Below are 19,347 nucleotides of genomic sequence, written 5' to 3'. Positions count from 1 at the left end.
GCATGCACTGGCCCAGCAGATCAATCCCACTCTGCCAAATAGTTTGAGGCTATCATTAGTTTTATTAAGGTTTTCTTTGCAATTTGGTTTTGATTCAATACTTTAATCTCTTTGTACTCAATAATGATTATTTCAGGAATTATCTGTATACTATTTTTCTATTTTTAATTATATATATTTTAGGTTTTGTTTGAAAAATATATCTAAACTAATGTCCTTGATAATTCAACAAGATTTATTAACATGATAATTAAATTTGATCTTTTGTAATATAAGTGGACTACTTCTTTATTTTAAAAGCATCAAAGAAATTTAAATGTAGAATATTAAGTTTTTCTAGATTGATACCATCTTTATGTTATACTTAAATTTAATTTTCTTTAAATTTAAAATTTTATGTAAACTATTTAATACAATAAATTTCTTACATCTATAGAAGTATTAGCATAGCATGTTAAACATAACAATATAATTTTAAAAACATTTAAAAATAATAATACTTACTGTGTCTTTATTACAAACAAAATAAAACTAACATTAAGAATAATTTATTATGAAGTTACAGAGATGACAGAATTGCAACAAGTGTACAATCCCTTTTTTTTTTTTTTTTTTTTTTTTTTTCCTTCTTCTTCTTCTTCTTGCAAAACAACATAAAAAATTATTATTTTTATTGAAAAAAAGCTTTGTATTTTTATTTTTATTTTTTCAAAATTTTGAATTTATTCAGTATAAATTCTAACTAAACATCAACCACATGCAACTTATCATTAAATTCCAATCACAAAGTTATAAAATTTTAATATATTTAACAAAGTTTATTATGGTATTATTTGGCAAATCTACTCTATTTTAATATCTTAATAACTTTAAATAAAATAGACCTTCTTAATACATGTAAAAGATAGAGTAATAAGATCCAACATTAAATAACTTGGATATACTACTAATAAAATTATAATTTAAGTACAAAAAGTAAAATCTGATTTATATAAAAATCTATAAGATTCGAATTTTTCTGAAATCTATGTGTGTTATTAAATTTTAATAGCTATTAATCAATAATAAGCATAATATTTTTTTAATTATCAATAAGTTTTTATTTTTATTTTTATTTTTTATTATAACTATAATATAATATATAGATTTTTTTAATATTATTTTATCACTAAAAATTTAGTAAAACCAAAAAAAACCTTTATTGTAGAGTAAAGTAATTTATTATTTGACCTTTCTATATAAAAAATTAAATGATTATTTTTTATATCATTTTGTAGTAATTACTATAATATCTATAAATATACTTAATATAAAATAAAGAACTTGTAAAATAATGGAATACAATATAATTTTCTTTTACAATATAAGAAATTTTTTAGCATTAGTAAGACAATTTACATCTATAATATAGAAAATCTAAGCATATTAATTAAAATTATTTACAATAAATAATACAACTAAAAATAAATATAATCACAAATCTAGATAATTTATTAGAATTTTTTTATTTGCCTATATTGGGGACTATACATTATAGGTCTCATAAATCATTATTTTTTAAGATATTTTAGTTTCTTCTAAATATTTTATCACAAACATCTATAATTATTAGTGTATTTACTTTGATAAGTAGAAATGAGTAGAATTGAGAAGAAAAAGTTAATATCTTATTAGAAAGTTTCTTAGAAGATTTGTCAATTCGGATTAGACTTTATTAATGTTAATAGATAATTGATAGATTAATAACTTAGCCAATAAGTTAGCTACATGTCACATATATTTGCCACTTGTATTACAAGTTGGCCTTGTAGTACACATGTCAAAAACTTGTTCTACAAGTTAGATATATGTCATGCAAATTGAACACATATCATGTGGCCTATAAGGTATTTCTAAGTAGTTTCTTAATTAGAAAGTGTATGTAGGAGCAAGAGTAAGAGCTTTTTCTCTCTTGTCAATGTTTTTATTTTTTATTTTTTATTTTTATTTTGCTTTTAGTCTATTTTAAAGATTTTTTAGTCTTCTTATCTTTGGCAATGGCTATTCCAATTTCTTCTTAAATATACATTTTTTTCCCTTCTTTTGCCATTTCTCTTTGATATATATTTTGATTATTTATTTACATTCTCTAAATTCTTGTTGTTGACACCTTCTTCATACTTTATAATACAGGTTTGTTTAAAACATAATAATCATATACATATTATATTTTCTTTTCTTATTATCTTTACCTATTTTATTTTAATAATTAAATATTTGATAAATATAATAAAAAATATTTATATTATAATTTTTTTAAATTAATGTACATCGAAATTATATATAAGCAATCATTGTCTTTTAGAGATGCCATTTATAAAATCTTTTTAATAGAAAAATTATACACAATTATAGAGATTTTTTAGAATTTAATTTCATTATGTCTTTAATTAATTTTTTATTTTGGATTTATTGTATTGTATTAGTTGGATAACATTCTTATCTATTTATAAAATACAAACTAATATGTTTGTTATATATCAAAAAAACTTATAAATGTAGAATTATCTTACAAGATTAGAAGATACAAAAATGTATTTTATATACATTCAACTTATAATTTCTAAAAAATAATATTTTAAACAACAATATTTGAATACAAAAGAAAAAAAATTAAATTATTATAAATTAGATAATTTTTAAATTTATAAAAAGATTAAAAAAATATTTTAGGATTTTCTAATTATAGTTGACTTTTTGTCATAAATATTTTTAAAGATTTTTCTTAAATTACATAATTACATAATTACATAAATTATTTTTCCTTAAATTACATAATTACATATATATATATATATATATATATGGTTATAATGCTTAGCTTGTATGTAATCCAACTGCTATTTATGTAATTTAAAAATACTGCAAATTTAATTCTTAAAAAAATAATTAGTATATACTTTTTTATTTTATTAAAAGAATACTATATTTTATAAACAACATCCTATTTAATTGGGAGGGAAAGTCTGAAATAAATACCGTATAAGGTAAATCTAACAATCTAAGACATAAGGAATAGTAATCCAAGTCATTTAACAAGTACTAGAGACTTTTATAAACATCATATCAATGAACAGTTAAATATCAATTACAAATCCAATAGAAGATCAAAATATGTTTGTTGGTAGGTAAACACTAAAATTGCTTATTTTTTTTTCTGTTTTTAACATATCACGTACACGATCAGTCCACATATTCCAAATGCGAATTTTAGCAAATAACAACTTGAAAGGCGACTTTTGCAGGCTTGTCCATTACATGTTTTGCCCTGGTTTTGTGACGATTCCTGATGACCCTATTTTTATACATCTATCATTCATAGAGAATGCTTTTAGTTATTTAAAACGCTCCAGGATTTGAAACTAATCCAATAAAAATGAGAATAAGGATCTGTCCTGCGCTATGACAAGACCCACAGAACATCTCAAACAAACAAAATGCAGTTCTCCATACACTCATTCCTTCATCATTTGTCGTAATCAATCACAGTGTTAAAATTATCAAACTTTCCATGTACCATCCAATGTTATAACAACAGCACCCCAAACCGCTTTCCAACTATTCATCATGCTTTTAAAAGCATGCAGTTGAGTGGATATGAAATGTAATCTCTGCAATCTGTCGACAACTTTTGCTCCTTCATCACCACCAAACAATAGACTATTACACGAACGTGTTCTCAACACGTTGTGCACGAGGAGCTCATACTGAGTCGTTTAGAATGATCAAGAACATACGCATTGCTGAAGGATCAATCTGGGTAAGAAAGATGAAGTTTTGTTCGAACTGCTTTGATGCTCATGAAAAGAGTAAATATTGTTAAAAAAATAGAATAATAGATATCTACTTCAAATGGTTCAATCTGCGGATTTTCATGCTGCGCTGTTTCGATGGAGAGCTAGACTATAAGATCTTCTAACCTCAGACATCATGACATGATGAGAAAGGATCACTTTTTAGGGTCTGAAGCTACACACGATTCAAGACAAGGGGAGCAGAGCTTGTTTGAAAGAGAAGCCGGATGTGAATCGTAACTTTCAACCATCTAGACCTGATCTGAAAGAGGTAGTAATACGAAAACCAATGTTGGAATAAGTTTTTCAAGTAATCGTCATCGCCAAGCTCTCTTCACAAGCGGACAGGAATCCATTGCGAAGTACATTTGAAGACTCCAAATGTAATAGAATGCATTCCTGCTAGATCATCCGCAGATAGACTTGCGACTTTTCTCTGGGTCCGCCATCAAAATAGAATCAGACTCCGACTCCGCGCCCCTGTTGCCCGCTTCACAGTCCGAGGGTGCCTCATACTTGTCAACATCAATGCTAACCGTCTTCTTATGTTTCGCTGCTTCAGGCTTCGACGCTGGCCCTCCGGCAGCAGACGCTTGCTCAGAGTCACTATTCCCTTTCAGTCTCCACAAAAAAAACTTGTGTCTACAGATGCACAGAAATCCAATTAGGAAAGCTGCCGCAAATGGCACAATGATTCCCAACGCTCTTATCTCAAACTTCGCCATGACGCCGACGTTGCAATCTTCAACCAAATAGAGACCACTGCAATGCAAACTATTTCCAGCTCCCTCAGCGTCTTCAATGTCCTTCCTGCCCAAATCCGCGCAAAACCACTGATCCTAGACCACTATAAACTCTACTAAAACCTGAAACGCTGAAGCCTAGCAACGGCAACATCAGACCCGTCTACGAACACATCGAGTCTAGCGATCCTTCAAAAACAAGCTCTCACTGTACACAATCCAACCCCAATACAACAGTCGCGACTAGAATCACGGCCTTATAACACACAGATCTACAACCCACCATCACCTAAACCAGCGATGAGCTGCGCAAGAGCTGAGAGATATCGGCAGGGCATGAGAAAAGTGCCGCAACACTCTCAAGTGGGGTCTCTGGCCTGGAAAGGAATAATCTTCCGTTGCTGGAACGGGCGGACATGAGCTATGATAAGTAATGGGCTGTCAGTGGGGGCAAGTCCTTTAGGGGTTGCGAATCACATTCAAAGCAGCTGAGGGCCTGTTTTTAATTTATTATTATCATGCGGGTGGGTGCATGGTGCCGTCCCCCGTCTAGCTTTAGCGATTCCCGGTCTGGGAATGGAACTCCAAGCGTTCTGTCAGTCACTGCGATTACGAGGCACCTAGATTCCTGCCCTTCCATTTATACTCTCTCGCCGCAACACCTTTCCCTTGATGAGGGCTTGCGCTTTGAGGTTCGTGCGCTCCGGTCCCCGGGGCGTGGATTTCGACGCCGCTGCTCGCTTGGTGTCGCCCCGCGCTGGCTTTGCTGCTGCTGTTGCTCCCTGTTGCTGCAAGATGTGGATCATGTCACGCCGGCTCCATTGATCCGATGCCCCCACTTGCTCCTTCCTCTTCATCCTCGCTCGTTTTCTCGCCGCGGCGCTACCAGCTTCGTGATAAGTGTGGGTGTGCAATTCTTCTTCACTGCCGCACTCTCTTTCCTCTTCTTCTGCTGTTGTTGTTGGGACGAGTGAAGTTCATTCATGGATGCGTTGAACTGCAGATCTTGTAGCGAGTACCATTCGCTTTGTTTTAAACATGGCATGATTAGTGTTGATTCAGTAGATAGTTTTTTTTTTTTTTTTTTTTTTTTTTTGTGTGTGTGTTTGTTTATGGGTTACTAAGAAACACAACTCTCAAACCATGTAATTGAAGGGGATGAATTTCTATAAATAATGTTCATCCAACTCAGCAATTTGGGTAAGCCTAAATTTTTTATGTTTTTTTATATTATTATTATTCTATAATATTCTTGTATTGATGTCAAAAGGATAACACTTGTTGGTTGTTTGAGTGACACTTGAGGATAGAATATGAATGCAATGAGTGTCATGAGGGTAGAAGAATTTAAAAGAAGAGATGTAAAATTTTAGAGAAAAGAATTGTAAATTCAATACACATGTGGAGGATGGTTGCTATAGAGATATAAACCTAAGAATTGTCAAATTTAGATGATGTTTGTAACTAGTAGTCTAAGTGTTTATTGTACATATTATCTAAGATAATTTTAAAAAAGATAGTTCTCTAGCTAAACCTCGTGCTTCTCCATGTTGCTTTAAGGTAGCAATTAGATAACAAACAAAGCTTATGTAGAATGAATCTTATAGATTATCATGAGCAAGATAGAATTTATTTGCAAAACTTAGTTTAGAGATAATTCTATAGGACCTTTGTTTATACCTTGTAGTTATAGAAAACTATTTAATTTTTCAACATTTGTTAATGTAAAGTACATTATTTGTTTAGTAATTATTATCTAAAAATATAAACTAATTTTGAGAAATATAAAAAGTTTTGTTGATTCTAGTTTAGATTTTTATATAAATTATTATAGAATATTTAAAGAATTTATTTGAAAATTAAGGTATAATGCTATTATCTAGACTATTTGATAGAATTTAAGACTTTGTCATTGCCAGCTTGTCCAAATTGTAGCTTTGGGCAAACATTCAAAATACCATTTTTTTTATTATTATTCTTTTATAAAGTATTATGTTAAATATAAAATGCTTCTATTTTATTTTTATTTTTATGAAAGATCCTTTTTTTGCTAAAATTTATATACTAATAATAGAACATGCACATATCTAAGCCTATTGCATATTTGAATAATTTAAAAATTTATACATAATATATTTTTACTTTACTAATCAATTCTAAATAGAATACACAAATTATGTGACCACTTGTTATATATTCTATATATTAAGTAATAATAGATACAGTCCTATCTCAAATAATATATATATATATATATATATATATATATATATATATAAATTAAATACTTTTCTCTTCTATCCATAAATATTTTAAAGTAAACATCAAAGAAATATCAATATTAAAACTTTATTATTTTGCTATGACTTTATTAAAAAAATTATGTTACAAGATAGCTTGATTAAATTCTTTGGTATATTACATCAATTAGTTTTAGCCAAATTTAACAAATAAAATCAAAATTTAATTAGAAAATTGGTCAATGATACTAATGTAATACAAGTCATTTGGATAATAATTAATTATCATGGTTGAAATTTTTTAGTTTTCATCTAAATTATAATAACTAATGTCTTTTATAATGAATACAATAAACATTCTCTGGTCACTTACATTTGTAGAAATAATAAACTTTGATACTACTAAAAGTACATGCTACTTTATTACAAATAGAACTTATTGAAATAAATTAAAAATACATGTTTTTATATTATTTTTATAAATATTATTGAAGTTTATATTCTAATTTTAAAAAATCCAATAAAATGATACTAAAATAAAATAAAATAAAATATATTAATTATGTTTGTATTAAATTCTAAAAATTTGTTTATTTTAGATTCTAGAATTGATAAACTTATCAATCTAATTATCAATAAGAATTATATGCAAAAAACTTAGGTAATTTGAAAACTTTTCTATTTTCTATCAAAATTTATTTTGATAAATTGAACCTATTTAAATTATATAATTAACTAATTAAATATGAAACTTATTTATGCTTCATGATTTAAAAGCTAATAATAGGATAAAATAAGACATAAAATTAAAAATCATAAAAATATTTAATAGTGTAAAAAACATATTTTATATTATTAATAAAATTTGCTACTAATTTTTAACATTGATTTTACGAATGCATCATATCTTGTAGTAATCTATCTATCATAGATTACATAATAAAATATATGAAGAATTTTGAAACTAATATATTAAAATATGTTCATAAAAATTATATTTGATATAATTTATATTTAATTTTAAAAAATAAAATAATTTTTTTATAAATTCAAATTAGGTTCTTTATAGTTTTATTAACCAAATAAATTTTATTAGATTGATAAACATTGTAAAGCTACCTAAATATTTCTTACAAGTAAATATAAATTTATAAGAGATAAGATTGTCAATTTTTATTCATTTTTTAAAAAAATTTGGTAGTTATGAAACTTTTTCTTTTAGCTAAAAATTAAATTATATATCATATTTTTAAAGACAAGAATTTGATAAATATAAATAAAATAAGTTAAAAATGATGTCAAAGATAATAAGAATTAATAAAGATTTATGTGTATTCTACAAGAAACTAAAATGACTATTGCTAAAGATAAGAAGACTAAATACTCCTAAAAATGGATTGAAAATAAGAAAGATGTTGATAAAAGTAAAGAGAGCCTTACTCTTACTTCTATATATACTACCTAAATAAAGAACTACATAGAAACATTCTATAGACATCAAATACATGTCTAACTTACATAGCAAGTTATTAACATGTGTATCACATTGCCAACTTGTACTACAAGTGGTCTATATAAGCAACATGTTATAAACTTTTTTAAGCAAGTTTTTAACCTACAAATCACCCACAAATACTTATAAATTCAAATCTACATCTATAAAGCTTCTTATCAAGCTATTATAAAATTAACCTATTTTTATGTGCTTCTATCTTAATAATTTTATTTTTTTAATTACTAATTTCAATATTGATATCCGTGACATTATCCACCTTTTTAGAAACAAGTTTTATAAAAAGTAATAAATGTATGTTGAAGAAGTTCAAAATGCAAGAAATTATAATTGTTACATATTTTTCTATAAAGGTAATTGATAGGTTCTTTCAACCATTGATAATATCTTATATTAATACAAAAAAATTATCCTATTAATTGATCATTGTTGAGGTCTTTATAACTTCCTTCAAATAAAAACTTATAAACACCATGTGAGTCTCATAAATGCATCTTAATTGATGGATTAGTTAAAAATATAGTTTTAAGTCATTTTATTATATAAATATTAATATTAAAAAGTCTTTTTGATTATTTAATTATTTTTTAGAATTTAGAAGTATTGATAAGTTACAAAAGTCTTATTGAAAAAAAAGTCATAAAAATAGAGTCTTAATAATTCTTGGAGGAAATTATCTTAGGAAGTTTAATATTTTTACTTATTATTAAATAATAAGAATTAGTCATTGAGACCAATGTCTTTATTGGCCTCTTATCTACATGTATTATATATAAAAATCCTATCAATGATTAATTAATAGTCAAAAGAAGTATGGAGAGAATTTCATGTCTTTTATTTAATTATATAAAAAATATGATTTTTAGTAGATATAAATTAATTTTATTACTATAAAAAATCACCAAATTAAGAAAATATAGCTTTAAATATATATTAATAATATAAAAATATTATATGATTTTTAAATTTTTATTTTGAATTTATTTAAAATATTTTAAGAATTTTTGTAAAAGATTTCAAGACCTTGGTAAAATTGGATTTACTACCTTGGGAGCCATTATGAAAAAATGAAGTAAGATTCAAAGGGCATATAAGGTTTACAGGTTAATTGGGTGTTTTTGAAAACCATGGTGTAGTCAAAAATACAAAAATGTTAGTTTTACTAATAGAAAATAGGAGGACCAGTAGCTAGTTTAGTCTTCATAGAAAGAAAGGTGTATAAGTCCCATATGGGTTGTAGCACCTTGGATATAGGTAGGAAGATAAGACTAAGGCCATGTGGCCTCTCTTAAAAATCCATATATACTACCTATGAGCCTTAGTGAGGCTTGAATCCTTGATCTGTTAAGCAAGTTATCCTTAAGGTAAAATTATTCACTTAAATTTTCTATTATTTATATTCTATTTTTAATCTATCATAACTTATTCATAGTATCTTGAATTTATATGTTTTTTATATCATTAAAAAGATAAAAAACTTAATTATCTAATAATATATTTTTTACTTTTTACTTTTATTTTTTATTAGATAAAAATCTAATCAATAGACTGTAACTAATTTTGTAGTGTATAATTACTTGATTGCACTTGTTTCATTTGTTTTGTATTTTTCTTTTGTTCTTTCTTGCTACTTCTACTTCACACCACCAATTACAAGCAACTCTTGATTGAAGCTATCTTGTAATTTGAGTTGAAGGGTAAATATTACCCTCATACACCATTATCAGTGATTCTTACTTCTAGTAATATTACCAAATATTAAGAGTCTTTTTATATATTATGATATATTTAGCCATCTATTCAACAAAGAATATATTGTGCTTAAGAATCTTTTAATTTTTGATTTTCTATAAAAATACAAAAAATTCACATACAAGAATATTACATAGAATGAATTCTTTATTGAACATCCTCAACTTTAAGGCAAAGAATATCTTGATTCTTCATCTTAATTTTAATAAATTTTGTAAATAAAAAGCACGAATTATTTGTATTAAATTTATCTTTGAAGAATTTTGTAAATTTAATAATATCATTTTTTCACTAATTGATATTTTACATTAATCGTTTTAAGTTACAATGATTTTAAGTTATTTTTAATTATGCTTTTATTTTTATATATATATTTATAATAAGTAATTTTATATATCTTTTCTATAAGATTTTTAACTTTTGAAAAGTCAATAGAATTAAAATTTAGATAATAACTATAATTAGCATTAAAAAGTGCTTATTGAATAGAAAAATATATTTTGTTATTATAGGCAAATTTTGCTAATGGCAAAAGAATTGTTCAATTATCATTATAGTAATTTATGGTACATTGCAAATACTACTCCAATACTTAATTCATCTACTTTTTTTATGTATCAATTTAAAGATAAAAGATTAAAGATAGTTTTTTTCCTATCTTTAATATCTTTAAAAGATTACTTCAAAACTTAGATAGAAATTAGGTTTTTCTATTTGATATAATATGTATTGGCATTCAAAAATAGCAATAGATATTATTAAAAATAATTCTAATACTTTCTTCACTTATGATATTTTTGTACATAATGAAAAACATGCCATTTTAATAAAAAAAATTATTCTCACAAATATAAAATCATAAGAGATTAAAAATTAAAAAATTATTATAAAATCCATAAAGATAGATAATAGCTAAATAAATCAATAAGGTTAATAATAAAGAATTATTTATCTTGAAAAAATATCACAAGATTGTATAAATGTTTTAACTACTTTCATCATTATGACTCTATGAAAAATCTCTTGAAATTAATTTTAATGACTTATTGTATCCAAAGTCTCTTGATGCTAAAAAATTGTGACAAATTAGAAGAATACGTAATTGTGCTTCACATTCTAAAATATATAAGCATCCCTTGAAATATAAAAGATTGTTCTTGAGTTCAAACTTAGAAGTATTGGAAAATTTTAAATGATTATTTTTATAATTATATACAAGAATATCTAAGGACATAATTAAATAAATTTAATTCAAAAATAATTTTTTGATAGTCTATCTTGATTTTATTGCTCAAAGTTAAAATTTCTTTAGCTTCAAAAGATTTTTTTTTACTGTTGATTAGAAGCTAAATTTTCCTTCTTTTAGATAAAATAATAATATCTTGAAAAGAAATTCTACAATCTTTGTTGATTTTTTAGCCAATAAGTAATATTAATTATAAAATCATTAAAATTCAAAGAAATATTACAATTACAAAGAAATATTCATAAATTAATTACAAATATTCTTGAAATATTCATAAATTAACTAATTAAAAAACTTGTAGTTATTATTTAAAGCATGTATTAATATAAAATACTCAAGATTCTTGCAATTTATATAAATAGTCATTAAATTAAAAGACCCTTCCAAATAATGGTACTATTCTTAAAGTAAATCCAAAATTAGAAGAAATTATTTTTTGTGGATCTTATAGTTGGCTTTGATTGCTAAAACATTTTTTGAATGAAAAGCTATTAGATGAAGTTTTTTATTTGCTCCTATTTGTAATAACATTGTATCTAAGGTAAAATTTGATGCATTTATTTTTTTTATAGATAATTTAAAGAATTAAATTTAATATAAAATTGATAGTAGAAAAAGAAGAAAAAGAAGAAGAAGAAGAAGAAGAAGAAGAAGAAGAAGAAGAAGAAGAAGAAAAAAAAAAAAAAAAAAAAAAAAAAAAAAACACTATCTTCAAAGCTTTAAATATTTCTTTAATTCTTTTGTTCTACCCAAATTTGACATTGAAAGTCAAACGTATATATAGGATTGTAACTTGAAAAAAATTCTTGATAAAATTGCAATATTAATTGGAAAATTTCAAAAAACACTTAAAAATTCTTATTTTTCTTGGAATTTTTCAATCCATGATAATTTGAACTTTTTAAAGATCCATAATTAAACTATTATTTAAAACAATATATCTTAAAAATTCAACTTAAATTTTGTAAAATACATACTTTTCCATCTTAGTGTATAGTCATGTACTTCTAAATTTTTTAACATACAACTAATATGATTAAATTTTTTTGTATTTTTAAAATAGATCAAATAAAATAAATAAAAATATTATTTAAATAAAAAAAATAAAAATCATGAATTTTTTTTTTAAAAATAATTTATCATACATTAAAAAGAAGTTGGAGCATTGTAAGACGAAAATACATGACTTATATTTAAAATATTTATAACTAATTCACAATAGAGTCTTTCATTTATTTTTTTAATGCATAATTGATTGTATGCTTCTTCAATATCTATTGATATGGATCTTTGTTTAATTTAATTGATTAAGAATTCCTAATACTAAATACAGATAATATCTATTTTTATGGTAATCTTATAAAATCATCAATAATCTATGTTTATTTGTATTTTTTTTTCCACAAATATAATAAGAGCTCTTATTAGAGATTTCGAATGAAATAAGAAATTTTTGGCTAAATTCTTATTAATATATTTCCTAAATAATGCCAACTCATTTTTTGATAAACCATAGATTGGTCCAAATGACAATTGAGCTCTTTTTTCAAGATCAATTGAGCAATTATAAAGACAATATTATAAAAGAATATTTATATTTTTCCTCTCAAATACATCTTAATAATCTTTATGTTGGAATCGAATATTTTTTGAAGTCTTTTATTATTAAAAATAAGTATTGCATATATAATTTATATATATATATATACATATATATATATATGCAATATCCATAAAAACTTTTGTATATAAAAATAAAATCTTGTTTTTATTATATTTATGACTTATATTTTGATTAACAAAAGTCAAAGATTATAAGAAATTTAATTTATTCAAGGATTATACTTTTTTAAATTGTTATAAACCTAAAATTATTGGATTAAAAAGATATCTAATAATATTAAATACTACTAAGATATTATAATTATTTATTATTACATCCATAGAAATAATTTTATAAATAACGTCTATAAAAAATAAAACATGATTATCTATGACTTCTATATGCATAGGCTTGGATTTCTTTATAAAGGATATGCTATGTTTTCTAACAAAGTCTTTATTTAAAAAACAAGTTGAAGCTTTTGAATCTAATAAGACAAAGGCTTTGTGATTTTTAGGTACTAAAGAAACATCTATTGTAAAACAAAGAGAGGGCTTTAAGAAGTAAGTCTAACCTTTATTATATGTTACAAAAGATTCTAGCCATATAGTTTGTATTGTAGTTGGACAAACTTATCTTGCAACATATTAAATTTTTTGACAGCTATGCTCGTCATTCTATGGTTGTGTTGTTTTTTTAGATAATATTGAGTGGTGTATTTAGTTTCTCCATAATATAAGTATAATCCTTCTTAATAATGTCAAGATTTTTTTTATTCAATAAGAGATTTAAAATATATTGCATCAATTTGAATATCTTTCACTTTTGAATACATTTCTTAAAAAGATGTTGATATTGCCATAGAATTGTAAATATATTGAAGCACACTTATATAACTCTCAAATCAAAATTCAAAGAGCCACTTGTCATATTTAATTTCTTAATTCAATATTTGAGGATTATGTAAATTCAACATAAATTTATTTATTTTATATTACAATCTACAATGAAATTGGTTAATAAGTACAATATTAATTTCTTTATCTTATATTCTAATCTATATAAAAATGGGTTGATAAGTGCAACATCATTCATTTTTATATTAGTTACAAGTTGTCAAAATTATAAAGCATATAATGATATCAAAAATTTGCTTGAATGTAAAATATAAATTTTATTGGTTGTATTACAAATTGTATCATGTTTTCTATACATAGATTAGATTTTTATGAAAAAACATTCAAATTATTTATTATTAGATTGCATTATTTAAAAAAAGATAAAAACCATCATGAATCAAAGCTTAAATGTATTATTTTAATACACTTATTAATGTTCCAAAATTTGGATAACTTTAACGTTGAAGCTCAATCACTAATTATACTTGACTGATAAATCCTAGAAAGTTTGATAGTAAAGATCAAAATTTTAAAGCAATACAACTCTTAGTTTTCTAATGCTTGTAGTAGTACTTGATAGTATTTTACAATAAGAGAAGTAATGTGATTTGACATAGATATTAAGGTAGCTCCAACCATCTCTACGTCTTCACTTCCAACCAATCTAGTTGCTCTTTATGGTGGTGAATGATTTGATGTGTTGCAATTAATATGTTGAAATTGGAATTCTAATAGTTTATGTTTCCATATAAGATAAATAATATAAGGTGGAGTAAATCTTTTGATATCATTTTTTTTCTTTCTTTTTTTTTATATTTTATTAACAACAATACTATGAGGATTATAAAAAATTAATAATGGATAATATATAAATCTTTTTTTCTTATTTGAAAAAAAAATCTTTTCATTTTTTTTGTCTTTGTTTTTTTGTTGAAGTCTTACACAAATAGTATTATGCCAATATTTTATTTGTATCTTTCAATTAGATTATTGCATGTAATTTATTCAAGTGAAACTTCAATCTCCAACATTAGAAGTTTTTGGATATATTTTAATCAATAGAATGAAGCATCTTATATTCCTAAAATATTAATAAATTATAATGAGATTCTGCTATAAAGATGTTTTTAAGAATAAGAAATATCTCTTAAATTATTAAAATGTCTTATTTTGTAACCAAGGCATATTGATTTCATAACAAATGCATTGGTAAGAATGCTGTGACATTTAAATGTTATATCTATGTTATTTTACTTTGTTAATAGAATCAACAAAATTTGCACTAAAATACAAATACAAAATTGATAAATATAAAGAATATACAACTGTCCCATAGATATTAACTGTTAAAAATTTAAGTTGTATGAATCAAGTCTTCTTTGTTTTTTTATAAAAAAATGACGAGATATGTGCCAGTATGATAAATTTTGATTTTAAAATGAATAGTATAAACTTGTTTATACTGACTAGTGCTCTATCTATTAAAAGACATACAATATATAATTCAGAAGAACCAAGTAAGAGTTAGAGATGTATGTTTGGGATCCTAATACAAAAAATAATAATAATAATAATAATAATAATAATTTGAACAAAGTACTTTTAACCTGAACAATTATTCACATGCACAAAAATATTATGTATAAAAATTTTATTTTTTAGAAAACACAATCTGAATGTGAATAACAAGTTTTAAGGAATAAAAAATATTAGTAGGTTATATCTGATAACTTTTTGAAAAAAATTCAACAAAATTCCAATAGATTTAGTAAAAATTCAATTAAACAAACAAACAAACTATTCTTGCTTGCATAATCCACAACCACAACTTGGACATGCACTTTGTTGTTTCGTCACACTCAACGGTATTTCATGCAGAATTTCAACCAATTTGTTGTCACAAATTAGCTTAACAAAACCTTCGCTTCAATCGCCACCTCACTCCAAGAATAACCACAATCTAAAATAACAAAACTCGATAACTCTGAAACCGTTTCAGCACAGGAAGAAGATGAATTCACTTTATCTTTGCAACAAACCATATTGAATACAGCTTTGCTATCAATTTCCAAGTTCATACATGAGGGCTGCAAATCACATTGGTCTAAGAGGTCTGATGGTGTTAAGGCTCACATCACCCACCTCTCAAAGTTGACGAGGTGCTCAACCTCGAGTCTTCTTTTCCTTACACATTTGTCGATATGGAGATAAGTTGCATTCGGCACCTGTTTCAGGTGGTAAACGAGAAGTCCAGTACAAGAAAATACATCTGGCTTGGTTGAGCACAAGGCAGCCCTGACATGGCACACCGTCCCAAGCCATCCGGGTGGTTACACGGGTAGTGTTCTATTGTATGAATCGTGCTAGGGAAAAACAAAAAACCAAAAAAAAAAAAAAAAAGCACTTATGGCAGCACTTGATCTTCAAATAATAATCAATCAAGCATTTGTCGTGACTTTCTTAGCTGCAAGAAGGTCTGAGATCTTGTTTGTGTAGAAGTCGGGCTGGATTTTGTTCTCAGAGCTCTGAAGCGTCTCCAGTGTGGTCACACCTGCAACAACAGTCCAGCACATGAGCCGCTCAGACACTTAGAAGAAGCATTGCTTTGCAAATACGAAGCCACTAATTTAACAACTGTGACCATGGCTAAACTGTTAGTGGCATCACTTACCCGATAAAACCAGGAGAGTTGCACAACCCCCATTTTGACCAAAAAGAATATCTGTGTCTAGACGATCTCCCACCATGCAAATCTGTGATGTCTTAATGTTAAACCTGCCGTAATGTAGGACAACCCGTTAAGAAAGTGTAGGGGTACTCGCGTATCAACTTCCAGGATGTCTTAAACTCAATATAACTAAAAGTGTGAGAGCCAACGTCATCTTATCCAAGAGGGGGTTATTGCACAACACACAGAACACGAAGTAAGAAAATCAACTAGTTTAAAAAACAGATACATACTCTGATGCAAGGCAGTCCATCATGAAAGTGGAGGGCTTGCCGACGACAAGTGGTTCCTTCTTTGTCGAACCTTTAATGGCCCCAACCATGGAACCACCTCCTGTAGTCACCATTGATTAAATCAGTTATCTGATTCACATGCATCAAAATTACACTGCTGCTCTGAGTGTAGACGAGTATACAAGTTCGCAAAGCCTAATGCAGAGTGATAGTTATCACATATGAGATCCTAAACTTCCACATTCTGACAGAAATGTGAACGATAGAAGGGAAACGATCGTACCTGCCCACTCTTGTGCGTCCGTCAAATGAATCACAGCATCACAGTTGGTGGCAATGAACATGCATCCCGGATTTTCGCGGATGCAAAGAGTTGCATACCTGGTTTTGCAAGAGAACTTAGAGGGCAATTTGAAAAAACAAATAAATCAAAGAGGTGATTGCGCACTTGATAACTAACCACTCTGCGTGTACCAGTAGATTGCAGGAGCGAATTTGAAGTATAGAAGTTTACACTTACTGCAGCTTGTAGTAGTTGAGGTACCGATCGAAACCCACTACCACAGCTCCAACCTGTTAACACATCTTTTTATTAGTCAGATCCCGATCACCAATGAGACACAACTGTACCACAAGATTGCATAGCAATATGGACTAAGAATAGAAGTGAAGTATGATATCAAAGGTTATGTTCATACATCATGATCATGCTCCATAAGTTGACCAGGTGTTAGGTCTATTCTTTTGTCTCCGTCTTCCTGCAAGTATATGAACACGCGAGTGGCTTTATGTGACTGCATTCAATTTCCACTCAATTGCTATTCCATATCTCATTTCAATGTGAGTTAATAATCGAAGTCGTAACACTCAGATGTTTAAGAACAACAACACTTTGCACTATAGGTCTGCAAAAGAAGCTGAGGAAATGTAGCAGTTGAGTGGAGGTTGATATGAACCAAATTTTTAGTCAATCGCATAAAAATCTATTGACTCGTGATATGCACTGAAGTATGTTTTTGTATGTATAAATACTCGCTAGGCTACGCTCTTTCACAAACAAACAACAACTAAATGCTCTACTGAAACTTGATTTTGATCATGAGAAGTGAATCTGCAGAAATCAGTACAGTCGAAGCTTCAGAAAGAGAAATAAAGAGATAGAATGAGAAATGAGAGAGGACATACAGGGCCTCCAATGTAATTGATGCCTGCTTGCTTAAGCTCCAACTGAATACCAGCTTCACCGATTATGTACACCTTCTTGTCGGTAGGAAATTTCATGGACTTTAAATACGCAGCCGCAGCAAACGATGAGGCAAAGATTTCTTCCTGCAGCGGCCAAAATTACGATCATGAGAATCAAACACAACAACTTCTGCTGCAAACCATACAAGCCACAGCTCTGATGTGATCCATCGATAACGAAAAAAAAACACTCCCATTCACTTTGAGAGGCGTTGAGAATGTATTTCTAAATCCATCGCTAGCACCGCCCCGAGTTTCAAAGGCGGATGGAGCCTGAGTAAGCAAATCTTGCACACCGCTGAGACGGAAAGGCCGAGGCTTTCGAATTTCTTCCCGTACTGCTTCCTTGATTTAGTGGAGTTGTTGGTCACAAATACTAGACGCTTACCCTGCATTCCAACCAATAGAAGAAACATGAACATCATCGAGAAAATATTTCACTATGAATCCATGATATTGGTTGGGTAATCCTATAATCTGCGAGGTGTAATCCGGTAGATACCACAAGAATCCAAGGCTTCAATTACACGACTGTACAGAAAGTGATTGAATATCGAGAATGGGGAGAATGACAGGCATTGAGCACTTCATAACTAACCATAGATCGCAGCATGTCAAGAGTCTCCGGAACTCCATCAATGAGCGAGTCTCCCTTCCAAATGACACCTGCACAGCACCGGGCAGCACTTAACCAGACCGCAATTGCAAGTACAAACATCGAACCCTCAAGGAACTTAGTTATTCAGCAACATTCAGCAACAGACCCCTGAATCTCTTTGCAAATTTACCAAGCATAGGAGACACCATACCGTCACAATCGAAGATGAATGTCTCCACGCTGTCAATAAGCGTCGTGTGGTCCGTCAAGAAGGGAGCCGAGCCACCGGCCTCTGTATCACAACACCCATCTCATCACAACCTCTCTCAAAATTCACAAGCACCCATTGTGACAACCAACCATTCCCGAACACATCAGCGAGAATCAATCACAACCCACTAAAATGCTCACCGGCCCCGACTTGAGCGCAACAATTCATGCGTCCTCTGGAGTTGCGAGCGTCTAAGGAGCTGCTGCTTCTGAGCCGCACCGATAGCTCCCGGTTCTCGAAACTCCGCAATAGACACCCAAAGACGGTGCTCTTCGTGCCGCATGGAGAGGCAGCGGACAAGCGGAGCAGAGGAGAGGTGAGGGTCCGAATCGGAGCCACGCAGATTGCTATCGTCACAGAGTTTTTCTCGACAATGGCAACAAAAGCGAGGCTGGGACACATTTAATCCTTTAATGATTAATCAATTTTTTGAGTCTAAAATA

General features: G+C 27.8%; 1 protein-coding gene across 1 annotated transcript; it reads right to left on the bottom strand.

The window, feature by feature from the left end:
- Positions 1-15,810: 15,810 nt before the first annotated feature.
- LOC112293845 (phosphoglycolate phosphatase 1A, chloroplastic) lies at positions 15,811-19,283 on the bottom strand. The gene is made up of 11 exons (XM_024543758.3): positions 19,045-19,283; positions 18,845-18,925; positions 18,634-18,701; positions 18,332-18,424; positions 17,976-18,119; positions 17,489-17,548; positions 17,311-17,363; positions 17,074-17,171; positions 16,791-16,890; positions 16,501-16,604; positions 15,811-16,380 (listed from the first exon to the last, which is right to left on the bottom strand). Exons 1-11 carry the CDS (start codon positions 19,070-19,072, stop codon positions 16,268-16,270), a joined length of 942 nt encoding a protein of 313 aa, XP_024399526.2. The 5' UTR covers positions 19,073-19,283; the 3' UTR covers positions 15,811-16,267.
- Positions 19,284-19,347: the final 64 nt, after the last annotated feature.

This window comes from Physcomitrium patens, chromosome 2, assembly GCF_059467195.1.
Source record: "Physcomitrium patens ecotype Gransden chromosome 2, ASM5946719v1, whole genome shotgun sequence".
Classification (NCBI taxonomy): domain Eukaryota; kingdom Viridiplantae; phylum Streptophyta; class Bryopsida; order Funariales; family Funariaceae; genus Physcomitrium; species Physcomitrium patens.
Note: the sequence above shows the minus strand (reverse complement) of the source record. Positions and strands in the feature narration are given on the sequence as shown.

Coding starts and splice junctions, on each gene's coding strand:
- LOC112293845 (XM_024543758.3), bottom strand. CDS start 19,072: ATGAATTGTTGCGCTCAAGTCGGGGCCG. Junction 18,926..19,044: donor TTGCGCTCAAGTCGGGGCCG/GTGAGCATTTTA, acceptor GTTGTGATACAG/AGGCCGGTGGCTCGGCTCCC. Junction 18,120..18,331: donor TCGGCCTTTCCGTCTCAGCG/GTGTGCAAGATT, acceptor TGGCCGCTGCAG/GAAGAAATCTTTGCCTCATC.